General features: G+C 44.2%; 1 protein-coding gene across 2 annotated transcripts; it reads left to right on the top strand.

Annotated features, from left to right (window-relative positions):
• The first annotated feature begins 3,019 nt into the window (after positions 1-3,019).
• Positions 3,020-15,782, top strand: LOC122647838 (U11/U12 small nuclear ribonucleoprotein 48 kDa protein). 2 transcript variants are annotated; one of them, XM_043841139.1, is made up of 5 exons: positions 3,020-4,529; positions 5,207-5,321; positions 14,503-14,610; positions 14,843-15,519; positions 15,574-15,782. In XM_043841139.1, the coding sequence occupies exons 1-5, from the start codon at positions 3,094-3,096 to the stop codon at positions 15,587-15,589; spliced, it is 2,352 nt and encodes a 783-aa protein (XP_043697074.1). In that variant the 5' UTR covers positions 3,020-3,093; the 3' UTR covers positions 15,590-15,782. The 2 variants fall into 2 exon arrangements, with proteins under 2 accessions (XP_043697074.1, XP_043697072.1); XM_043841137.1 differs by having other exon boundaries at positions 14,843-15,782.
• The last annotated feature ends 10,857 nt before the right edge of the window (positions 15,783-26,639 follow it).

Below are 26,639 nucleotides of genomic sequence, written 5' to 3'. Positions count from 1 at the left end.
TTCTGTTGCCTACCCATCGATCCGATTTTCTTCCAAGGAAGAATGGCTTTGGCTTTCCCTCAATTATCTTGGTGGTTGAGTGGAAAAGATCGCGAAACTAACGTCTCCTCTAGAACTTCTTTAAATTCTTCATCTGATTTGGGATTGGGTGTGCGAGAGTCCGATAATGTCAAATTTCCTTCAGTGAAGAATTCTGAGGAACTCTGAGGGATTCAATGAAGAGGCTCTACCGAGGTTGAATCATTATCATCTCTCTGGCTATTTCAATAGTCTGAGATGGTGTCGAGCGATCGAGAGGTTCTCCCGGATGTGCTGCGATGAGTTGCTGAGATGTATTCATGGAGCGACGAGTTGTAGAGACTTTTAGGGCTTTTCGTTCAAAAAAACTGTTTGGCTACTTGAGTCTATCAATGGAATCCTTGGAATCTTTCTGAATCCATCTGTAAAACTCTTTTTGATCATCCTGAGTCTATCAGTTGGATTCATCATGAGTGAAAAACTGTTTGGTTACCATCTGTCAGTTGGATTCTACTTGAATTTTTAATCTTGTTTTGTTTTGTGTGTGTTTTATACAATATATGCATACAAAAATGTCGTTTGGTAAAACCAGTTTTTTTAAATTTGATGTTAATTACAATAATATCATTTTCTTTTAAACTATACAAAAAAAAATTTATAAAATCTTTTTCTCTTACCAACCTTAGCATAAATTTAAAATATCTCATAAACATAATCAAAGTAATTATAAAAATATGTCAAATTTTAAGATGCCATTAAATTTGGATTTAATATGTCAAATTTCTCGCTTAGATTGAAAAGGAGAAACAATCATAGATTCTTAGGTAATAGTCCTTGTAAGCGTTTAGCCAAAATTTTCAAGACAATCTTATAAGATATCGTGCATAAACTAATAGGTCGATGGTCATCCAGGTAAGAGCATTCTCTTCTTTTGTTTTTTTTTGGTAAACTGAGCTTTCTGTTTCTTAGGAATAACAATAAGCAAGGTATGGTTGGTTCCAAAGGGGATAAAAACACTTTCAAATAAATTAATAACAAATTGTATATATGATGTTGGAGGAAATCCCAACACGTATGATAGAAAAATAGCAGCGAAACCATCATGGCTAAGTACCTTAAGGGGACCAATACTGAAAACAGCCTCTCTGACTTCATCCAAAGAAGTTGAGATGGTCACGGTATCATTCTCTAGGGGTGAGTGATAAATGGTGGGAATAATAATTTAATGAAACTAGGGTCTAAGGGATTAGATGTCATGAAAATGGAAGAAAAATGACGAGAGAAGACTTTATCAATCGATGAGATGTCAATTCCAATATTACCCTCCGAGTCTTTAATAAAATCTGGATTTTTGAAACCAAAAAATCTCATTGGCCTCGAGTACTCAATGTAGGGTATTTAAGCAATCCAGTAAAAGTTTGATGGTATTAGGAGACGGCTCTAGGCTAGCAATCTGGGAAAAGAGTCTATATTTGAGAGATATGTTGCCTACAAAAATTTTATTCTACTGCTTGAGACCAAATTGGAAATCATTAAGTTTGATGATAAAATTTTCATTTCCTAGTTCAGCCCACTAGGAGATACAAAAATCCTTAAACCCTATTACCGAAAAAAAAAAAAAGATGGTACAGACATGCATGCCGCCTGAAAATGAAAAAAATGTTTTTTGGTGCAAGGAAAGAAGCATTAGTGAACAATCGGGTTATGATCTCACCATGGTTTGAGGTATCGGATAGGATCGGTCGATTTTGGTTGAATCGGATTGGCATCGGTCGAGACCGATGTGATCCAGTTGTATAGACAGGGGTAAAAATATAAAAAAAAATAGTTTTTTTTTTTAAGAAAACAGAGACAAAAATGTCATATTTGCCCGAGTTTAGGCGATCCCAATCCGTATTGGTCGATCTAATCCCGATTCGATCCGATCTAGCCGATACTGAGATCACGAACCATGGATCTCACCCATCCAAACTGGATGTAAGTGAGGCTGATAAACCCAAAATCACCCTGACCAACCAGGGGCTGCAACGTGTCCTAACCAGGAGGGCCAGCTCAGAACCAAAACCAAACAGGCGAACCAAGGAGAGACTTGACCCAGATCGGGCCCGGGCGTGGACCGCAGGCCCTAGGCACGGACCGCAGGCCCCGGGCACGATCATCCCTGGGCACAGTCTACCCCGGGGACGAACCCCTTTGGGCGCGGTCTCCCTCGAACACGGTGACCACCACTACCAACAAGACATGTCCCATCACAAAGGACTCTAGGCCGCCGCCTACCAGTCATATAATCTGGACAGACTCATACGCCGGGAACCTCATTTACCACGTAGATAGGTCTATCCATCAAGGATACCAAGTTTATTATGACACTACGTCTCACGGGAAGACAACTACCAGGTCTACTATGATACTACATCTCACGGGAAGACAACCAATCAAGGATGAACCTTACTACCCAGGGACTTTATCAACTACGAGGACTACTCACTATCAACTGAGACTCTCCACACTGCCACACCCCACTATAAAAGGGATGGTACTCTACCCATCTAAGATCATCTTGAATTCTACTATTCATCTGTTTGCTCAGAAAGATCTAACTTAGGCATCGGAGAGTCCTAGGTCGGAATCACATCGATTTTCCTTTGTCACCCTTGGTCCTTTTGCAGGTGACGGCACTCGAAGGACCGCTAAGCGATTTCTTTATGCAACAGAGGCCTATCAAAACACTTGTTCCAATAACCTCGCTGCGCACACATGGCTGCTGCTGCGCCGCACGATGAGCATAGTAACGCTCCAGTTATAGCAGTAGATAAAAACTTCTTCCAATATGTTGAAGTATAGGCAAATCTCTTGTTGGACCTCTCTTTCTCTCTTTCTCACAGAAAATGTCAACAAAGTTTTGGTCAACAATACGAATGGTCCAAAACGAATCTTCCCAAATGCTAAAACACTGGTAAATTTTCACAAGTGGGGAAAATGGTACGAAATCTTACTGAAAATGTTAAGTTAAGCATTCAAGCTCAACTGCTTCTCAGCTCCTTCAAGCAACAACGTCTCTCGGTTTCCCGCTTCATGGTTGAAGATCAGAAGCTCTCCATGAATCATCCAAACCCTTATTTCAATCCTTACTCCTTCACCTTTCTTCCCCAAAACCCTAACCCTAACCCTATTTCTAACCCAAACCCAGATTTCGCCTACGTTCTTCCTCAACCCCCTCAAGCTATTCTCCCCGAAACCTCAATCTCTGTCTTTTCTTCGAATTCCGATCTTCAAACCACCATTTCAATCCTCAAAAACTTCATCGATCTTGCCCAGACCAACCTCAAATCAGTTTCTGATCTTCTTTATTCTGGCAAGCCCACTGTTTCCGACCATGATTTTTCTACTTGCCCTTTTGATTCTCGCCATCGGATGCCCCCGGAGTTCCTGTTTCGTCATTATCTACAGTGTCCTTCTTCGCCTGGTGTAATCGACCTCGGCCTTCTGGAGCCTCTGCGTTACCCCAATTCTCTGAAATCTGAGGAAGAATTGTGGAGAGAGAACAGATTTGTGAGGCCTCTGCAGGATGCTGATTCTGATCTCTTCTTTTCTCTTGATGAATACGAAGACGTTGGATCGAATTTCTATTACAGGGACTGCCCTGGAGTTGTTTCTTCATCAGAGCAAGATGCGTCCAAGAAGACGTTTATACTCCCCTGTGTTTTATCTATTGAATGCGCGAACTTTATCAGTAAGGGGGATAAGAAAATTGGGGACATGGGTAGAGGAGATTTGAGGATTCTTCCCTCTGAGTTATGGGCTTTGAGAAGTGAAGTAGACCTGTGGAGTGACATCCCTTCTTCGTATTCGTACACTGTTTGTCGAGTGGCTATGTGTTTACAGATGATTAGAGAAGCTGATATACTGAAGTGGGTGATTTCAAACTCTCCTTTTTACGGGGTTGTGATTGATGTTTCTATAAGGGATCACATTTTTCTTCTACTGAAACTCTGTCTGAAAGCTATCTCACGGGATGCCTTTCACTCCAGTGAATTGGTTTCAAGCACTGATTCAAGTCAGGGGAATTGGGATCTTAATCCGAAGTCCTTCAGTTTCAAGTGCTCAGTTCTGGTTGAAGTAATGATGTGGTTATCATCCCAACTTTCTGTTTTGTATGGGGAAGCCAATGGAAAATTATTTTCAGTTAACATGCTAAAGCATTGTCTGTTGAATGCTGCATCACGTTCATTATTGTTTCCTTTGACCCCAAAACAAACCGTAGCCATTGGTTCAGGAGAAGGTAGTCGGACTTTGGATGCTAGTGTGAGTGATATGGGCGGTCAGATATTTGATCCAGAAGTCACTGTGGATGTTAAAGACAAAGAGTCATCTAGAGATGACAATGCTACCACTGGCCTAGTTTTTATATCACAAGTTGCAGCAGCAATTGCTGCATTGCATGAGCGATCCTTGCTTGAGGAAAAAATCAAGGGGCTACGATTTGCAGGGTCACTTCCTAAATATCAGCTGTATGCTCCTCTTGCTCTCTCAATTTATATATCTCCTTGCACTTTCTTTCTGTTTCTATAAAATCTGGTTTTGTCTGAAGAGCTACAACAACTACATGGATTTACGGCCATTTATTTGCAGATTTTCCGTAGTTTGTCATCCATAGCTCATTTTTGTGAATCTGAAAAAATACAGGGTAAATTAATTTGGGTTGAAAGTATATTATCTGAAGTTTCCTAGCTTGTCACACATTTCCTTGATATTGTGTGAGGTGTTCCATAATCAATTACGGTGTTCATAGACCGACATTTAAACTAGTCAGAAACATGTTGAAATTTTTGCTGCTTCAAGGTTGAAATTTTGCTTCTATACAGTATGAACCAATTTCTTGTTTCTCCAGGTAGATGCGTCCTTGCTTTGTAGTTAGGAAGAAAGATTTGTTAAGGCTGCATGTTTCTTCTTAAAGTTTTTGCCTTTGTTTATCCTGTTTTAACTCTTCTTTTTAAACAGCATGCTTTTGACTTGCTTTGAATCTTTTACTTCATTATTTCATAATTAGTTATGCTTCTCAAGTATTTTCATATAATGATCGGTACTCTTTTGTACTTTGAATATGAACCATTAGCTAATGTATGGGTCAAAGAATCTATTACTTCCATATATCAATTGGCATTAAATTGATTTGTGACTTTATCAGGATAGCTGAGCATTCATATTTGTCAATGAGAGCTAATGAGGAGAGGCGGAAACGCCCAAACTATTGTCCTATTCTTGAGCATGATGGACTCTATTGGAAGCATTCAGAAAACCAGGTTTGTCTAATTATCATGCTTTGTCATTACTTAGGGATGAGTTTATTTGTTTCATGGTGATGACTAAGTGTAGAAGATGATGTTCCAGCTTTTATTTAATAAAATCTTCTTATTATTCATCCAATAAAGAAGCTTCCAACTGATCTAGATCCTCCATTGCCTCTTCTTGGTTGAAGAGATCTATCAGGTGATGATAATAGAATTCCTTATGATTCCCAACTTAGAGTAGCCAAATTTAACGAACAGACCGAGGTTGTTGAAGTGAAAGACACTCTGTAAAGTCCCCAGGTTTGCTGGTCTGGTGGAAAATATTAGGCACCACCTTTTCTGTTACCCAACGACGCCCACCCCCCAACCCACCCTCCCACCCACACCCGCCTACCAAAGAAAAAAGAAATGAGCTGCCCTTTGGGGCTTAGTGTGGGTGGGGTGGGGTGGGGTGGGGTGGGGTGGGGTGTTAGTAATGCAGACCCAGGGTGGTAATCTGCTATGGTGGGCTTCAAGGAGAGAACAATAGAAGAATTAGAGTTGCAAGGGGAGAGAAGAAATCACATTAGAAGAAGCGCGGGGGGGCGGGGGGGGAAGATTGCACACACACACACAGCCCTCAGGCTACTCAAACCATAAACTCAGTTCATTCTTCAAATCTGTCTCCAACGATGGGGAATTACATCATATATAAAGAGAAATAAAATACTCCTAATTACTTCTTAAAACTTAGACTAACTAAAATAAAAACTCAATAAAACTCAAATTGGAAATTTCCCTATAAAAAAACTAATAGCTACCCCAAAATAAAAGATTACATATCTTTCCCAAATAAAATAAATTCTAAATATCCTACTGAACCAGAACATGGTCGGGAACCGGTTCATCTTGGTTTGGATACCCAACTGGGTTTGGGCCGGTGGGGGCTGTCGCTGGAAATCGGCAGTGGGGTTGTTGTGGGTTGGGGTTTTAATGATATGCAGGTTTTTTTTTTTGGTTCGCAATTACAGCGAGGAAGAAGGGAAGGGAAGGTAGTGTATCTGCATCAGTTAGGTGTTCTTCTAAGAACACAATTTAACTGTCCTCAGAGAAGAATAACTCGTGTGTCAATCTCCTGATAGATAACTACCAGATACCACTTTTAACTAGAATAAATTCCTAATGCCAGGCAACAGACAGCCAAGTGGAATTTGTCCTTAAAAAAAAATCTCCAGTTCATTACCTCTTGGAATATCCACCAACATGGTCACAGAAAAATTATTCAGCCGCTACCCACAATTTGGGCTTATCAGGTGATGGGGAACCTGGGTCAAAATACCCTATTTGGTTTGCTTATGGGCCCACCCAATCAATTAAAACTCGAACATAAAGAAACAATGGCAATTCGGTAAATAATCTGAAGTTATAAAGAGGGAGTGGCCGAATTGTAAATAATTAGATAATTAAAGAGCTACTTGGAAGATAGGACAGAACAGAAATTAATGTTTATTTGGTAGAGGCAAACTAGGAAACGAAATAAAAAGCATAGGGCATGAAAGAATAGAAGTTAAAATAGGGGTTATAAGGAAATCAAACCATTGGGAAAGAAATTAACAACAACTCACGATCATCTTCTTCGACCTTTTGTCAAAACAAGAAAACCAGCAGAAAAAAGAGCTCATACGATTGAGGAAACTCCTTTGCTCGGACACCAATCGACCTGAAGTTTGAGGTGGTAGATCGTAATTTCCGAACCCTCCTGGATCCAATCAGCAACAGGCCCCACAATCAAGTATAAGTGAAATAAAGCTGCTGAGATTGATAATGGTGGAAGGGGGCAGATTCAGTTATGGTTGCAGGCCTTTATTTGTCAACTAGAAAGGGATTTAGGAGTTGGAGACCTAGGGTTTCAGGTCGCCAATGAAAGGATTTCCTTCGCCCAAAAGCTCAGGTTGAACTGTTAAAGGAAGGTCGGAGTTCGAGTCAGTTTTGATTAGTTGCAGGTATTGCCTGAAACAAGGGATGGCAGGGAAAGGTTCAGGGAACTCAAAGAGGTGGGACAGATGTGGAGAAGAAGAAGAAAGCAAAGAAGGATAGATGAGGGAGAACGAGAGGTTTGCACCACAGCTCTTGGCAACAGGTTAAACAAAAAACTTCATTCAATTCTTCAAATCTAAATTAAGCGTTGATTACAAGCTGTTATATAAATAATCAAAGAAATCCTAATCCTATTATAAAAACTGAAACAGACTTTAACTCAACTCTAATTCTACTTCTGACTCGATCAGCAGAAATAAGGAATAGGAAATTAAAAAATTACAATTCATAACCCAATCCAACATCTAACTCCATCAACTCTCCCGGTCTTAAAAAAACTCGACTCCGTTGAGTTCGGTTGCGAACCCAAGATATCCCTATAATTATCTCGATGCTGGGGTGGTACATATCTTGAGGTAGATGATTGGTACGCAGCTCCAAGAGGAGGGAGAGTATGCTGGCATATCACTGGAGGAGGAGACTGTCGCCGGCGAGGCATGTCTGATTCATAGTTGTCATGGCGTCGCCATGGCACCGCCATGGCATCCTGGCGCTGGAGAAGCATGCATGTCGACCTACGCCATGGCGTCCCTCTTCGATTTCTTCTTCCTGTCTCTCTTTCCCTCTTCGATTTCTTCTTTATTTCTTCTTTCTCTCTTCGATGTCTTCTTCCTGTCTCTCTTTCCCTCTTCGATTTCTTCTTCCTGTCTCTCTGTCTCTGTTTTGCAACTAAGAAGTTGCCAGATCTGATTCCAGGAATTAAATACTCCTTGTTTAGTTGATTTCTGTGATGAGTTCTTGCTGGAATTGATAGAACATGATGTGGCGATGCTTCGCCTGAAGGTTTAGACTGGACCGAGAAGAGTTGAAGGAGTTATCTCCTTTGTACTGCGCTGTTTTCCGTCCCAGGCTGAAGTCGTACGGTTGAAGACAACCATAAATCCATAATCCAATCGTGGGTTATTACAAACCCTTATTTTTGCCTTTTTCCTAAAGTACCCATCTCATCTTTTATTCCCCTTTGTCCATACTTTACACATCCCTCCAAGTTCACCCTTAGTCATTAAATCAAAACCCTTTTATGCCCTTTCTTAGATTCTGCTTAATTACAAGATTGCCATCCTTAAAACTTGAGAAACAATAGAGAAAAAATAAAACATGGTTTGAGTATACAGCTATTAAAACATTAAAAATAGAGAAAATAAAAAATAAAACATGGTTGACATGATTGCCATGGCGGGCGACATGTCGATATATCGACGTGACACCCCTCCACCGACTTGGATCGCCATGATGACGTGACAACTATGGTCTGATTACGCGTGTGGCGTCATTAAGTATGTACAACCTCCTTGCTCACCTTGATGGTGTTTCGTGCATCATCGTAGAGAATACCAGCATGCCGTTGCTAAAGTAGCCCTAAAAGAATGTCGTAGTGCGCTAACCGGGTGACTAAGCAAGGCCCATGGTACTGTAATGGCCCAAACTGTAGATGTAATTGAACTAGTGCAGTGGCCTCTTCTTGAGATGTAGGTCCAAAACCTCGCTCATGAGTTTTCTTGAAAAGTTGCTTCTATGAAAGGTTATGTGCTCGAACAAAATCAGCGGAGATGAAATTGGTTTCTGCCCCGATATCAACAACTATATGAACATCTGTAGAAACAGTACTGTGCAAAAGAATACCCTTTTGTCTGAAGAGTGGAACTTTATCAACTAGTGAGAATGGTGTAAAACTATCAGATTGAGCTTCCACTTCACCATCAGGATCATCATTTGGGTCATCTTCCTCAGGAGGAAGACCATCATTAATGTCCACATCCTACTTGTTCATGTTTGCCAACAACTGCTCCAACTCAACCGCAGTAAAAGGATAGGTACGTTTAGGACACTTATTGGAAAAGTGACCTTTGTTGCTACAATTACGGCAAACAATGTTTTTCAACCATTCATTGCCTCTGATACCTTCCGGCTTCTTTTCTTCCACTCTACGAGAGTCAAGCTTCTTTTCTTCAGTCCGTAGTGGAGGTCTATAAGCTGGAGGAGCCGTGCACTTATTCTTTAGATAAATGTACTTCTCTTCAGCTGTCTTAAATCAAGTTTCAACCACATCAACGGACCTGAAATAGGTGTTAGCCAAACCTGTTGTTGATTTGTCTCCTGAAGTTTGGGGTGTAAATGAATAGCCGAAATCCGTTTCTGTATCCGTGTCTGTATCCGTTTAGCACTATCCGAATCCATCCGAAAGCTAAACGGATGCGGATACGGATAGGCTATAGCTATCCGAAAAGCTATATTTACATGTAAACAGATAAAATATCCGATCCGATCCGTATCCGTGTCCGTATTCGTTTAGCACTATCCGAATCCGTCCGATAGGTAATCGGATGCGGATACGGATATAGCACTATCCGAGCCGAATCCGATCCGTTTACAACCCTACCTGAAGTCTGCATCTCGAAGATAATTTATGGAACTCTATCATGTAGGTATCCACATCCTTATTGCCTTGTTGAAAATTCAGCAATTTGTGAAATAGTACCTTCTCGTAATTAAGAGGAATGAATTTCTCATTTAGAATCTACTTCATGACCTGCCAATTAGTAACAGGTCCAAGTCGTCTGATAAGCCTTTAGTGTAGTACGTCATCCCATCATGAATATGCATATCCAATAAACTTGGTGAGGATGAGTTCACACTTTTTCTCATTCGGAAAGGATTTATAAGTGAAATTCCTCTCAGCCTTAGTAAGCTAATCAAGAAAGTCCTCTGGCCCCTTTTCACCACTGAACTCTGGAACCTCATCTTGATGCCATAGTCTCTATCAAAACATTGTCGTTTGATGTCATGAGGTATAACTGGATCAGGGGTTGATGCCTCTGAGGTTTATCTTTGATCCGTAAGGTATGAAACTGAGGAGCTGGTATGGATGTTCTTGCTTCAACCTGTTTGTTGGTTCTCTTTATAAAAGCAAGAATCTCTTCCATAAACTTATCAAGCTTGGCTCATTCCTCTCAAGCCTGGCCTCAAGCTTGGCCTCAGTCTTTTGTTGATTCTCAGCCAGTTCTCGATATAACTTGTGCAACTTGGTGTTGGTGATGTGAGTTGTCATGGTTTGTATATGCCAGAAATTTTGGTTCTGATACCAATTTGATGCGGAACCCAGGTCAAAATACCATATTTGGTTCGCTTATGGGCCCACCCAATCAATTAAAACCCGAACACAAAGAAACAATGACAATTCGGTAAATAATCTGAAGTTATAAAGAGGGAGTGTCAGAATTGTAAATAATTAGATAATTAAAGAGCTACTTGGAAGATAGGACAGAAAAGTAATTAATGTTTATTTGGTAGGGGCAAACTAGGAAACAAATAAAGGCTTAGGGCATGAAAGAATAGAAAGTAAAATAGAGGGTATAATAGGAAATCAAACAATTGGGAAAGAAATTAACAACTCACAATTATCTTCAACCTTCCGTCAGAACAAGAAAACCAGTGGAAAAAAGGGTTCTCATACGATGGAGAAAACTCTGTACGGACACCCCAAGTTTTAATGGGCCCACCCAATCAATTAAAACCCGAACACAAAGAAACAATGACAATTCGGTAAAGAATCTGAAGTTATAAAGAGGGAGTGTCAGAATTGTAAATAATTAGATAATTAAAGAGCTACTTGGAAGATAGGACAGAAAAGAAATTAATGTTTATTTGGTAGGGGCAAACTAGGAAACAAATAAAGGCTTAGGGCATGAAAGAATAGAAAGTAAAATAGAGGGTATAATAGGAAATCAAACAATTGGGAAAGAAATTAACAACTCACAATTATCTTCAACCTTCCGTCAGAACAAGAAAACCAGTGGAAAAAAGGGTTCTCATACGATTGAGAAAACTCTGTACGGACACCCCAAGTTTTAAAGTATCGGTATCGGGTATCGTATCGAAAAGGTGATTTTAAGAGACATATTGTATCGAAAGGGTGATTTTAAGAAACGTATCTATCCAATGCAAAACTCAACCTTGAACTAGGGAAACCAGTGGAGAGATCGATTGCAGCAGGATCAATACAACAAAAAGGAATACAATTAAATAACTGAAACTCTTTTTGTATTGCTATTTTCTGTTTACATACGAAGAAGAACATCAAAGGTTAGGAAAGAAGAAGAAAAGGATATAGAAGGGGGGAACAGGATCAGCTCTCTCAGCCAGGCTATTTCAGCCCATAATCCTCCCAGCCAGGGCTTCTCACCCACGGTATCTCACCATTGCTGCATCTAACAGCTTCATCAATAGCTCATTTCTCTTCAATCTCTGTCTCTTTTCTATTCAGCCACATACATGTATTTATAATAAGACAACCAAATCCTAATCTAAGTAAGAAACGAATTAATAAAACCTGTAAAATAGAAACTAGACTCTAACTAGGATTCCCAATTAGGATTACAACTCAAATAGGAAACTAAATAAGTGTCTAATAATAAAAATAACACCAAAAATCAACTTCCTAAGCCAGCAGTCCATATCAGCCCCTAAATCATTGCTCATGTGAACAGTGTCGTGTGAGTGTCACGAGGTACTGTTCATGTGAACAGTACTCCCCCCCCCCTCTCTCTCTCTCTCTCTCTCTCTCTTTGGTCTTCTTCGTGCTTCAATCTACATCAATTCACTCCATCTTGAAAAAAAAAAAAAAAAAACTCGTCCTCGAGTTTTGATCATTCTTAGACAATGCTTCTTGTTGTGTATGTCCATCTTCATGGCTGACCATAGTAGGCTTTGATACCAAATAATGCAAAACTCGACCTCGAACCGGGGAAACCAGCGGGAGGTCGATTGCAGCAGGATTAATTCAATAAAAAGTAATAAAATTAAATAATTAGAACTTTTTTTTTATTGCTATTTTCTGTTTACATATGAAGAAGAACATCAAAGGTTAGGAAAGGAGAAAAGGATATACAAGAGGGGAATATGATCAGCTATCTCAGCCCATCATCTTCTCACCCAGGGCTTCCACCCACGGTATCTCACCGTTGCCTCATCTCACAGCTTTATCAATAGCTCTTTTTCTTCAATCTCTGTCTCTTTTTCTGTTCAGCCGCATACTTATTTATAATAACCCAATTACAAAGCAACCCAATCCTAATCTAAGTAGGAAACTAATGAATAAAACCTATAAAATAGAAACTAGACTCTTAACTAGGATTCCTAACAGAACTAGGTTTACAACTCAAATTAGAAACTAAATGTCTAATAATAAATGGGAAAAGGAACGTCATCCGGTCGCGCAGCGCGGCGTGTACCTACGCCCAGACATAGCTGCTCGCAAAATGACTGGTGCACCCCTTGGAAAAGCGGAAAGGACCAGGGGTGTGCTGGTCATTTCGCATGCGGCTGTCTGGGGCAGGTACACACCGCGCTGCTCGACCGGTTAGCGTTCTTTCATAATAAAAAAAACACCAAAAATCAACTCTACGCCAGCAGCCCAGATCATCACTGTTCACATGAACAGTGTCGTGTAAACAGTGATGTGAGGTACTGTTCACGTGAACAGTAAATTTTTTTTTTTCTTTGGTCTTCTTCATGCTTCGATCTACGTCAGTATCGTATCGGAGAGACGCAAGATACACATGGAATTGTCTAGGATACATGCACAATACAATTTTGAAGCATAAAACACTATAAATAAGTAATATGAAATATATCATGTATAAAGAGGAGAACAAAGTACGATGAGACAAGTGCATTCAATTGATTACGTATAAAGGATGAAGTTTCTTACTTGTACTAATAAAAAAATGTCATTTTCAGTTTGGGGAAGATTCCGGGTTTAGATACAAACGTCATTGCAAGAAAAAAAAACCTAGTTTGATGCAATCATTCAAGTTTGTTTTTCACTAACATAGTGATTCATTGCAAACGACACTAAAAATCAATATTTGAGCAAACAATTCAAAGGAATCATAGAAAACTATGTGCAAAAATCTGGTTTTGATCCTCGATTGTAGGTTGTTTAATTACCAAATGATGAAATCAACACTACTAGAGTCTCTTTTTCTAGTAGAAACAAAAAATCAAGTTGATTTTGCCAAAAGAATTGATTACAATGCCTCACAGGAGCTCTTGGTAAGTGTTTTGAGTCATTGATTGAGTTATATAGTTTATAAGAGATATATCAAGTGTATCGATAATATCGGGTCATGTGTCAACCCTATATAGTTAATAGTTTTATTAGGTATGTATCGGAGGACATGTTAAGATACTTAAAACCATGCGGACACCAATCAACCTGAAGTTTGAGGTGGTAGATCGCAATTTCCGAACCCTCCTGTATGCAATCAGCAACAGGCCCCACAATCAAGTATAAGTGAAATAAAGCTGTTGAGATTGATAATGGCGGAAGGGGCAGATTCAGTTCTAGTTGCAGTTCTTTATCTCTCAACCAGAAAAGGATTTAGGAGTTGGAGGCCTAGGGTTTTAGGTTGCCAATGAAAGGATTTCCTTCGCCCAAAATCTCAGGATGAACTGTTAAAGGAAGGTCGGAGTTCGAGTCAGTTTTGATTAGTTACAGCTATCGCCGGAAACAGGGGATAGCAGAGATAGCTTCAGGGAACTTGAAGTGCTGGGACGGATATGGAGAAGAAGAAGAAAACAAAGAAGGATGGATGAGGGGAACGAGAGATGCGCACCACAGCTCTTGGCAGCAGGTTAAACAAAAAACTTCATTCAATTCGTCAAATCTACATTAAGCATTGATTACAAGCTGTTATATAGAAATAAGCAAAGAAATCCTAATCCTATTATAAAACTGAAATAGATTTTAACTCTAACTCTAATTTTACCTATGACTAGATCAGCGGAAATAAGGAATAGGAAATTAAAAAATTACAATTCTTAATTTGTCCAACATCTAACTGCATCATCAGGTCAACAGCCTGAGAAAAATACTGGTATAGCCTAGGAGATGATTATTGAACAAAATGTGGCATTATCATGTTTCAGTGGGTCTGGTGGTTCATACTTTTGGTTGACAAAAGATTTTTATTATGATGTGTTTTAGTCATTTATTTATTTATTGAAAACAACAAAAATTTCAGTCCGTTTATATGTTGTATTCAGAACTAACACCCTTCCCTACTTCTGTTATGGATTTAAGCCTTTATCTCATGATTCTTTAATGAACTTTAAGGATTTGGGTAAGAATAAGACAATGGAGGAGCGGTTGGCTGAGGAAAGGGACTACAAACGTCGAAGTGTGTCATATCGTGGCAAGAAGGCGAAGCGATCAAAAACACAGGTAGGAAATGGCTTCAATACTGAAATTTGCTAACATTTGTTTATGGAGAATTTTTCTAGGTTTCAATATTCAGTGATCCCATTCAATGTTTAAAAACAGGTGTAATTCAATTCTTTTTAACTTTGATAACTGCAATTCAGATCCAGTGGTTTAATGAATTCTATAATTGTCCAAAGTAGCCAACTTTTCACAGGAACTGAATTGCTATTTTATAATTCTCTGTTGCTTGAAGGTGATGCGGGACATAATCGAGGAGCACATGGAAACAATCAAGCAGGCTGGAGGAATTGGGTGCTTAGTTTCCGCTTGTAACATGGCTGCAGATGTCAATGAGTTAAAAAAAAGTGCATTTGGTTCAACTGAACCAAGCAGAGGGCAATCACATAGTTACAAGAAACAAATAATTTCTGACAATGAAATCACATATAAATGCTCTGGGGATGCTCCTCCAAATGATCAGTTAAACCTGAACAATGGTTCAAAGAGTTCACACCAGAGACAGAGATGTGAATCTCTTGGGCACCATGAAGCTCCGGAGGATCACAGAAGACCCATTGGTAGGGAGTCTAGAGACAGCAGACATGATAAAGAGTATAGTTCTAGAAGTCCAGAAAGTTACAGAAGTCACAGCCGATCACACGAGCACCGATCACATCAGCGACACAGGCATCAAAGGGAACGAGATGATGAGAATGTGGCTAGGTCTAAATATGATGAAAGTGGTCGTTCTTCTTCTCATAGGTCCAGACATCATGACAATACTCCTTTTGATTCACATGATAGGAAGAACAGTAAATTATCAGATATTAATGACAGAAGCAGGGGAAGAAGACACAAAAGCAATTTATCAGAATCCATGGTACGAGATACAATTGAGGACAGATATGATCCTTCTGGATTTTACGACAGGCATGACCCTTCTGGGTCATATGACAGGCATGACCCTTCTGGATCATATGACAGGTATGATCCTATATGACCCTTGAGGATCATACAACAGATACGAGAATGTCTACAATGGTTATGAGTTTTTGGTAGTAAGTTCGTAAGGCTGGATAATTTTGACAGTAAAAATGATGTTAAGTGTCGTAAGCAACTGCAAAGAATTCACTTCTCTTCACAGAGTGTCTGTAACGCCATCATACGAAGTGTTAGTCTGCCCTGTGGTTGTGGTGAGTATGGTCATCCCATTTCTATTTTATCTTGGAAGAATGGGTTTTTTATCTTATGGTATTATGTTTTGACTTGTTCTGCTGACATAACTTTGCAGCAACAAGTCATTCAGGCTTCAGGGATTTTATCTGCGTCTTTTTTCTGTATCCTCCCTTGTATCCTCAAATTTTCTGTATTTGGTTAATGTGTTACTTGCTAAACCATTTTAGTTACTCTGTCTGAAATAGGCAACAAATTCAGAGGCAGTTCCTTATATGATCTCCTTACCTTAATTGACCTTCCATTACATTGTCATTGGCATTTCCAATCCAATTAATAAACAGTTTGGGTTCAGGTTGAGCAGTTAGCTCTTTCTCTTGGTGCTCAACCTATTCCAACCTCACTAATTACTTAAGGGCCAACCAATCCCAAATTGGGCCACTTTTTCCTGGTTATATAGTTGAAGTTCTCCAACCTGATTAGTAAGGTTCCGGGTTCGTGCTGGGTGCTCGGTTGTTGCTTTATGCAGTCAACCTGACCCTTCACCACCCCTAATCCAAAATGCTCTTGCTGCATTCCCACTTCTATCTTCAATATGGAAAAGAACCAAATATACATGCTAGCATTTAATGCGAACTGCCTAAATGGGTTACTTTTACTTTTATGTGTTTGCTTTCCTTTGTCCTTGTTCCCTTCTTTCTCTGTATGTGTTATTAGTCTTGATGTTGAAACCAAATTGTCTGAGAAAAAAAGGTTGAAACCAAAATGATGAAGCTGCTGGTTGAGGAAGGTCCATATCTATGGTCGATATCTACATACTGACAGAAGTGATCCTAATTGTGTTTATCTCTAGTGCAGGACGAAACGAAGTTTGGTTGGTGGTAGAACTTGGAATGAAGTCCTTTGATGGAAACATTCTATTGGTGGTGGTGCAGATCCCATATGAATGAACATTACTTTCCGATTGAGCTGTGTTCAGATTATTTTTTGACACTGTAGGGTGTAGAAATTCTTGTTCTAAAGGTGAGGAATCAGATGTTCGTTGTATAATGTTATTATTATTGGAATTTTTTTTTATAACTTTTGTGTTCCTATTGGTAGTCAGAAATCTCAAAGAATTCGCAATTGGGAAAGGATATAAGCCATAAAGTAGAACATAACATATCCAAGATCCACCAGTCACACATCCTTTTTGGGGTTTTGGATCTAAATTTGGATTGCGATGTTGCCTGAATGCTCCTGTGAGGTGTGTAGGGCTAGCATTTCTCAGAAGACTTTCAAATATTCATAAATGAAGCAAGACCAGATCGGTGATCCGTGCTCATCCACTGTGACCGGGTTTTAATCTCAAAATCTAACCTTTTCTAGTGTCTGATCTATCCTTACTGTTACTTACCCTGTCGTCTCTGCTAATGGCTATCTTTGGTCCTGAGTTATCTTGCCTATCCCATGTGTTTGTCTAATTTCTTTTTCTAGTGTTTTTTTCGTGTTCCAAGTTTCCAAGGTTTGGGGATTCCGAGCTCCTAGTGTTGCATCTCTGTATTGTTTCAAAGTCAGGCACTGGTATCACTCCTTTTGGGCTCTCCTGTGCTGGTATTTCTATTTGCTGAGGTGGGTTTTTGCAACGGTGACCATGGATGGCCATAGTTGTGGTTCACCTTTCTTTTCCTCAACAGAGCGTTCATCTCACTGTTGAAGAAAGTTTAAGGTTTCGTCCTGCCTGCAGTGTTGCTTCATGTTTGCATAAAGGGCCTTCACCCTCTCTGGTTTTTTCTCATCAGAAGAAGGATGCTTGTCTACTGGCTCATTTCTATAGTACTTGGCATCACCGATTGAGGAAATCGAAGAAGATGGAGGTTAAGGATTCTTGGAGAGAGCACGCAAGGGTTTCTGGCCGAATGCTGATGGTAATGCTTGTGCTTCTAGGGCTTATTTTGGCAATGCTTAGTAGGATGAGCCCAAACTGATGTTCTATGGTTACTGCGTTGGATGGCCTAGGCCATCGCCTGATGATCTTATGGTTTTTCTGGTTAATACTTGGTCTCCATTAGGTGCTATATCGGTGGTGCTTTCGGCTGAACCATCTTTTGATGTATGTTTCACCTGCGTCAAGGCTAGAGACGTAATAATAAATGACTCTCCTTGGTGGTGCGCAAAGCATTTGATCCATCCATTTTGTCGATGCCTATGCATCCAGGGATGGATTTCGTCCTTGTGTGGATTCAACTTCTATCGATTCCGTCTGACTATTTCTTTGAGTCATGCATTTTGCAGGTTGTTGAAGTTTTGGGTGTTACCTTTCTCAATTGGGGACCAAGGGGGTTACCTCCCTGTTCTGCTTGGGTGAAGGTGCTCCACTACAAGCGCAATCGCATTAGAGTTAGTCTAGTTATTAGTTATAGGGAGAAAGAATGCTAACCAGTTGATGGGCATAGCGTGTACCTACGCCTAGACACAGCCCAGCGCGAAAAGACCAGCACACCCCCTGGAAAGGTGGAAAAGACTAGGGATGCGTCGGTCACTGTGCAAAATGAATTAGTCGATGTTGATCCTCTAAGGAGTGTTGTGTGTAGTGATCTTGTGGAAAGGCCAATAGAGGAGTTGCAAGGGGTGTTGGGGTTTAGCAATCCCCCTGGCCTAGGTTTCGATGGACTTGGTGACAGTTTTGAATTTCCTTCGACCATGTTGTTGAACTCCCCGGTCACAGCAAGGAGCTTCCCCATCCCTGATGTGCTCCTACTTGGGCTGCTGAGTGATGACTAGTTGGGCTGGTCTAGCTGGACGGGTTGAACTGATGGGCAAGAATTGTACTCCTATGGTTGAACCCTCGTCTTAGGGGTTGACGTGGTCTTATCGTGTGGCCAAGGCTACAATTTTTATGGTCCGTCAATGGTGGTGATTAATCATTATTACTATGGAGCACCTACAATTGTTACCAACCCTACTCAACTGTTTTTGTGTTTGCGCATGCTGCTCCGGTCTCTGTATCAGACCCTTAACATTCGACCAAAGAAGCATAGAAGTCTTCGTCCTCTGGTGATCTCATGTCCACTTCCCCTCAGTGTGGATTCCCATGAGAGGGGTGAAAATGTAGCGGGCTTTACCAAGGGAAATGTTGGTTCGAGAAAGAGGAAACAACCTTGCTGCGAGGCATCTAAGGAAGCTGATGAAATGGATATCTTTCAACAGATTTTCATTATACCTAATTGTTCAATCTAGAGACTTTGTGAGTGCCTCTGCAAAAATGAGGTCGCTCATGTATGAGATGCTTTCAGAATTTGTCCGTGAAACGAACCAAACCTGGATAGGGTACAAGATGCTGCCCTCACGGGCGCTGATTAAAAAATCACGATCATCATATCTCTCTTAACATGCCTAAAACAGAAGTATGATGTGGTAAAAGTATTAAGCTACGGTTTCCATCCCAAAATCCTTCAAATGTTCAAGTACATGTCTAGTGGCTACAAAATAAAACTAATTAAATAAGACTATTAAATTTATTTCAAAATATCTACTGAAATGTGATAGATAAAATTTGTCTTCATCTCGAATCCTCCTCAACTCACCAATCTACATTTTCTGGTCTGTATAGGCAGAATAGTGGTGTGAGCTTGTAAGCTATTCATATTATGCATAGACATTTATAGGAAACTGATACATCCAATATTCATCGGGCCAATCAGTGGCCGCCACGTGTCACAGGGCGACCCGCTCCAGAACCAAGGGAAACGAACCAGGGTCCCAATACCCGGGCGCGGCCAGCACCAAGGCGTGGCCTCCACTCGGGCGCAGCCTCACCTAGGCGTGGCCACAACCAGAGGCCTCTCACCCAGGCGCGGCCACACCCAGCGCTGCTGCACCCAGCGCACAGCCGCAGCGCAGCACCCAGCGCTGCGCACCCAGCGCGGCTTGCACCCAGCGCTGCCTCGGCATGCACCCAGCGCGCCCGCACCCAGCGCGGCCTCGCACCCAGCGCGGCGGCCTCGCACCCAGCGCGGCCTCGCACCAGGCGCCCGCACCCAGCGCGGCCACCACTCAGGCGCAGCCTCACCAAGGCGTGGCCACACCCAGGCGCGGCCACACCCAGGCGCGACCACCACCCAGGCGCGGCCACATCCAGGAGCGGCCTCTCACCCAGGCGCGGCCTCACCCGGGCGCGACCACATCCAGGAGCGGCCTCTCACCCAGGCACGGCCACACCCAGGCGGCCTCACCCAGGCGCGACCTCACCTAGGCGCGGCTACACATCCGGGCGCGGCCTCACCCAGGCGCGTCCTCACCTAGGCACGGCTACACATCCGGGCGCGGCCTCACCCAGGCACAGCATCGTGGGCACAAACGTGAGGTGGGGGCCACTCACCTATGACCCGATCGTATCGCTACAAGGCTCATGTCACCACCAGGACTCTAGACCACCGCTTAGAAGTCACGTCATCCAGACGGATTCAAGCACCAAGGACGTTATCACCATACGCGGGTATCTATCCACCAAGGATCCTGATGCCACCAGGGCACTCCCTCCCACGGGGAGATGGCCAATCAGGATAGAGCCCTGTTACCCAGGGCCTCTATCCACTCAACGTCACAATCGCCATCAAACTAGGACTCTCCACACCGCCATATGCTACTATAAAAGGCAAGGTACACAACCTCATCGAGGACATCTAAACTCATACTGAATACTCACTATTCATCTGTTTGCGCCAGGAGATCTAACTTTGGCATCGGAGAGCCCTAGGCCGGGACCACACCGGTTCTCTCTGATTGACCCCTTTGGTCCACTTGCAGGTGACGGCACTCGCAGGACCGCTCGACGATTTCTTGACGCAACGCATTGGCGCCAGTGCCTGTGGGAACGACGCTAGCCATTACACTACTAGCTCGCTTCCATACTCATTCAATGGCACGAAGGAAGACTACCACCACCAACAACGGAGCAAGGAATGGATCACCACCCCCAGAGGGCTCTCGCCGCAGAGCCAACGACCAGGACCATGTCCCTCTGGAGGAGGAGATCCCCCTTAATGACCAGTTCGTGATCGCCGAGCCCAACAATGACGAGGCCAACGATGTGGTGGTGGAGGTGACACTTGACCCCAATGCTCCAGCCACTGTGGGTCAGATCAACGACCTGCAACGACAGATCCTCGGTGAACAACGACTCTTTCGAGAATACCTGACGCAGCGTGCGACATCTCACCGTCGGAGGACTTCACCAGCAGCAAGGGTGGAGTCCATACCTCAACAAGAGCCAAACCCTAGGAGATCATCTCCCAGGGCGCGAGATCGAGAGACTCGCAGATGGCAACCCCCACTCCGCAGCGGGGAGCCTTCCCAAGATCCCAGGAGAACAAGAGACCTCTCGCCACGGTCGAACGTGGGAGGATGCCAACACCCAAGGCGAGGGTGTCTAGCCCGCAGAGATCGGTCCGGAGGTCCGTGTTCGACGGACGACCGGAAGAAAGTCACATACCACGCAGCGGCCGGACCTACGAGAGAAGAAAGCCCCTCACCTTCACGGCAGGGGTTCATCACGGCATGACCATTCACCATCCCGCCAACACTCAAGGCGGGAGGGGACATCCAGGAGAGAACGTGAACGGGTCGCAGCAACGTCCGGCTAGGCGTGGGGGCAGACACGGGACGAGGAGCTCGATCAAAGACTCCGCGACCTGGATGAGAAGTCGGAAGGGTTGAAGAAGCAAACCAAAGGCGAGACACATTCCATACCTGGACAACACCCCTTCTCGGCAGAGATCATGTCACCACACTACCTTCCAGTGTTTCGACTACCCACCTTTGAACTCTACGGTGGTACCACCGACCCTAATGACCACATCAACTACTTTAATGGCATGATGACGCTGTATGGGGGTCGGACGTGGTATCCTGTCGGGCATTCCCTGCGTCCCTTAAGGGAGCAGCCACATCATGGTTCTCCAGGCTACGATCGAGATCTATATGCTCGTTTGCAGAGCTATGTGAACAGTTCGTCACCCGTTTCCAAAGCAGCGTCAAGCAGAAGAAGACCACCGTCAATCTACTAAACGTGGTACAGAACCCTGGGGAATCTCTCAGGGAATACGTTACCAAGTTCACCAAGGAGTCCCTGGAGGTTCGAGACTTGGATGACCAGACACAGCATGCAGCCCTAGCAGGAGGTATTAGGGACCTGGACTTGATAAAGGACCTGGCACGTCATGAGACCAGGACTATGAAAGAGCTCCTGGAGCGGTGCAACGAGTTTGCAAATATGGCCGAGGTACTACAAGCTAGAACAAAAATAATCGAGGCCAAGCCACAGGACAACAAGAGGCCAGCACCTGATGACCGCAAAGAGGGTAAGAGGTCGAGGACAGAGCGCCGACAAGAGCAGAGCGATCGCCCATCCAGGAGGACAGACCGCCGCCCAGAGAGAAGTGAGAGGGCAAGCACCCCTGAGTTCACACCACTGAACACCACCAGGTCCCAGATACTCATGCAGATCCAGGACCGTGACCTACTCCATTGGCCACGACCCATGCTAGCAGCGCCAGAGAAGCGAAACCCTAACAAATATTGTCTCTTCCACAAAGAGAATGGGCACGACACAGAGGAGTGCTATCAATTGAAGAGAGAGATAGAACAACTGGTAAAAGCAGGAAGCTTGAACAAATATGTGAAGGGGAGACGTGACAACCGCTCAGGCCAAGGAGATAGAGGTCGCGACGGAGACAGAGTGGAGCCGAGACGAGAAGAAAGAAGAACAGATCGAGAGAGAGACCGCCCAGAAGAGCGGAGAGATGCCACAGAACCTAGTGGCACCAAGGGACCTCCCATCCTCACCATACTTGGAGGACCAGGGCAAGAGTCCACCAGAAAAGCTAAAGCTCATGCCAGGTTCGTGGGAGTGGCAGAGAAGCCCAGCAAGATAGCCAAGACTGAGGCGGTGATCTCCTTCTCAGATGAAGACTTGGAAGGACTAAACTTCCCGCATGAAGATGCCCTGGTAGTACAGGTGGAGGTAGCCAATCGACCTGTACACAGGGTATTGATAGACACAGGGGCGTCCGTTGACGTACTCTCCTTGGACGCCTATCGACAGTTCGGGTTCGGGGACGACCAGCTCAAACCAGAGCCCACTTATCTCCATGGATTCTCAGGTGCCACCGCCTCCATCAGAGGTACCATAGAGCTACCCGTCACCTTCGGGGTACACCCTCAACAAGTAACCATCATGGTAAATTTCATGGTAGTCAAGTCCGTGGTGTCCTTCAACGGCCTCTTAGGGCGACCATCACTGACAGCCCTTAGAGGAGTCATATCACCACTTCACCTGAAGATGAAGTTTCCCACCGAGAATGGGGTAGGCGAAGTCCGAGGAGATCAGAAGAAAGCAAGGGAATGCTACGCCACCTTCATGAAAAAGAATAATGGCAACACCCGTGGAATGGCACTCTGCCTAGAGAGCATGATCAGTGACCAGAGAGATGAACTGACAGAGAGAAGGGGAAGGCCAGTGGAAGACCTCATCCCATGGCCACTCAGCCAGGATGACCCCTCCAAGGTCGTTCAGGTTGGCTCGCTGCTAAGCAAGGAACAGAAAGAAGAGCTTGGACACCTCCTCCAAGCGAACATAGATGTCTTCGCATGGTCGACCTCCGACATGCCAGGAATACCACGCTCCATAGCGGAACACCGACTACATGTCGACCCAACCAGAAGCCTGCTCAATGAGCGGCGTAACATCGCCCTCGACCGACAAGCAAAGCAATCAAGGAGGAGGTCGAGAAGTTAAGCCGATCAGGGTTCATCAGAAAGGAGAAGTTCCCAACCTGGCTCGCCAACGTGGTCATGGTACCAAAGCCAAGTGGGAAGTGGAGGATGTGTGTCGACTACACCGACCTAAACAAGGCATGCCCAAAAGATGAATACCCACTGCCCCGGATCGACCTACTGATCGACGCCACCGCCGGCCATGAGATGCTGAGTTTCATGGACGCCTACTCCGGATACAACCAGATCCTCATGTATGAGGATGATGAGTCTTACACCGCATTCCGGACGGACAAAGAGAACTACTGCTACAACGTCATGCCGTTCGGGTTAAAGAATGCAGGGGCCACCTATCAGAGAATGGTCAATAAGATGTTCGAGGAGCAGATCGGGCGCAACATGGAAGTATATGTGGATGACATGCTCGTGAAAAGCGTCCACACCAACCAACACCTGACCGACCTAGAGGAAGCATTCACAGTACTGAGGAGGAACCAGATGAAGCTAAACCCTGCAAAGTGCGCCTTCGGTGTAACGTCAGGAAAATTCCTGGGGTTCATGGTCTCAGTCCGTGGAATAGAAGCCAACCCATCCAAGATCAAGGCCATCCAAGAGATGGCACCTCCTCGAACGGTCAGGGAAGTGCAGAGGTTGAATGGAAGGGTTGCCGCCCTTTCCAGGTTCGTGTCACGATCGGTGATAAGTGCTTACCATTCTTCAAAACATTGAAGAACCTCCAAAGCCCTAAGGACTTCACATGGACTAAGAGTGCCAAAAGGCGTTCGGAGAATTGAAGGAGTACCTAGAAAGCCCACCCTTGCTTGGGCGACCGGAACCTAACGAAGAGTTGCAGCTCTACCTGGCCGCCACCCCTGTCGCGGTCAGCGCAGTACTGCTAAAGGAAGAAGACAAAGTCCAGAGGCCGATCTACTACGTCAGCCACGTCCTGATCGATGCAGAGACCAGGTACACTAGGATCGAGAAGGTAGCCTATGCATTGGTAATGGCAGCCAGGAAGCTACGACCATACTTCCAAGCCCATACCATCACAGTCCTCACAGACCTACCCTTGAAAAAGATATTGCACAAGCCGGACGTCTCCGGACGATTGATAGCATGGGCGGTGGAGTTAAGTGAGCATGACATCAAGTTCCAGCCAAGGACAGCTATCAAAGGCCAGGCTCTTGCAGATTTCATTGCAGAATGTACCCAGTCTGAGATCGAGTCACAAACAGGGGAGCCCGAAGAGAAGGATCACGGATCGTGGGACATGTTCGTGGGACGGGTCGAGCAATGCGGCGGGAAGCGGCTACTGGGCTCATATTAACCAGCCCCGAGGGATTTCGTATCCAATATGCTCTGCGTTCACCTTCCAAGCATCCAATAATGAAGCGAGTACGAGGCATTACTAGCCGGACTCCGGTGGCCAAAGCCATCCAAGTCACACACCTATCCACCCGGAGCGACTCCCACTCGTGGTGAACCAGTGAATGGAGAGTATGAGGCAAAAGATGAGAGGATGGCATCATACCTAGCACGCGCTCAAGCATTGATCGAGGGTTTCGAGAAGTTTGAGATGGTTCGAGTTCCCAGGGAAGAGAACGCGCCGCCGATGCCCTACCCAGGCTAGCCAATGAGGAACTCCGAATTTGGCTAGCGCATCTATGTTGAGATCCCGCATGAGCCAACGTATAAGGAAAAGCAGGTTAATGAGATCACGGAGGGACCTAGCTGGATGGACCCTCTACTCAACTACCTCCAACGATGTCTTACCGTAAGACAAGGCCGAAGCAAGGAAGATCAAGATGAGAGCTGCAAAGTACACCGTCCTAGACGGTGCATCGCATAAGCGGGGCAACAGACCACTACTCCGGTGCTTAGGACCCAAGGGGGCGAGTACGCCCTAGCCGAAGTCCATGAGGGGATATGTGGAAGCCACATGGGGGACGAGCCCTAGCCTACAAAATCCTCCGCCGTGACTATACCGGCCACGAATGCAAGAGGAGGCCATCCAATATGCCAAGAAGTGCGAGCAATGTCGGTTGTTCGCCCAAGACCCATCTACCCGCCACCAAGTGACATCAATCCTCAACCCCATACCTTTTGCCATGTGGGGACTAGACATCTTGGGCAACTTCACCGCAGCACCAGGAAACGAAAGTACCTGGTCGTCGCGATCGACTACTTCACCAAGTGGGTTGAAGCTAAACCCTTGGCCAAGATAATGAGAGACAGAGATGGAGAAGTTCGTCCGCGACGACGTCATCTACAGTTCGGTACCACGGATCCTCGTCTCGCATAATGGAAAACAATTCAACAACCCTAAATTCCAAGCATTCATCACCGCTACAACATCGACTATCGGCCTATGTCGGTAGCATACCCACGTGCCAATGGTCGTGGAGGTCACCAATGAACGCCACTGGAAGGAGTCAAGAAAAGGCTAGAAGGAGCCAAAGGCAAGTGGGTAGAAGAGCTACCAAGCGTCCTGTGGGCATACCGAACTACAGTACGGACGCCCACGGGAGAGAGCCCATTCCGCCTAGCATATGGCATCAAGCATTGGCGCCGGTAGAGGTCTGCGCTATGTCCCATAGGTTCTCGCACTTCAATGAACGCACTTATGTCGACGGATCGGGCGAACCTAGACTTTATAGATGAGATCCGCGAAAGAGCACTACTAAGGAACGTCGCCTACCAGCAACGTACTGCCAGGTACTATAACGCCAGGGTCAAGGAAAGGCTATTCCACCAGGGAGATTTAGTACTACGGAGGGCAAGTGCATCGCAACCACAGAGCCCAGGGAAGTCTGTCACCCAACCGGGAAGGACCCTACATAGTCTCCAAGCGGATCGCCCGGGACTTACCGCTTGAAGACTCCAGGGGGCAAGAAGGTAGACCGTACCTGGAACTCAGAACATCTGAAGAAGTACTACCAGTAGAAGCATAGCAGAGTAGTGGTAGTGGTAACAGAAGCAGTAGCAGTAGGAGTAGCAGTAGACAACATCAAAGACAATGTGAATTTCAGTCAAAATAAAGAAATGTTGCAAGAATACTTGTCTTCTCCTACCACTCAATCGAATCACGGCCACTACATTAAGGCGGTATGCCAACATCGAGG

This window comes from Telopea speciosissima, unplaced genomic scaffold, assembly GCF_018873765.1.
Source record: "Telopea speciosissima isolate NSW1024214 ecotype Mountain lineage unplaced genomic scaffold, Tspe_v1 Tspe_v1.0197, whole genome shotgun sequence".
In the NCBI taxonomy this organism is placed as follows: domain Eukaryota; kingdom Viridiplantae; phylum Streptophyta; class Magnoliopsida; order Proteales; family Proteaceae; genus Telopea; species Telopea speciosissima.
This window is presented reverse-complemented; position numbering and strand designations above follow the sequence as displayed.

Excerpts from the sequence above, each read along its gene's own strand:
- LOC122647838 (XM_043841137.1), top strand. The coding sequence starts at position 3,094 with ATGGTTGAAGATCAGAAGCTCTCCATGAATCATCCAAACCCTTATTTC. Across the intron at positions 4,530-5,206 it reads TCACTTCCTAAATATCAGCT|GATAGCTGAGCATTCATATT; the intron begins GTATGCTCCTCT and ends TGACTTTATCAG. Across the intron at positions 14,611-14,842 it reads CGAAGCGATCAAAAACACAG|GTGATGCGGGACATAATCGA; the intron begins GTAGGAAATGGC and ends TGTTGCTTGAAG.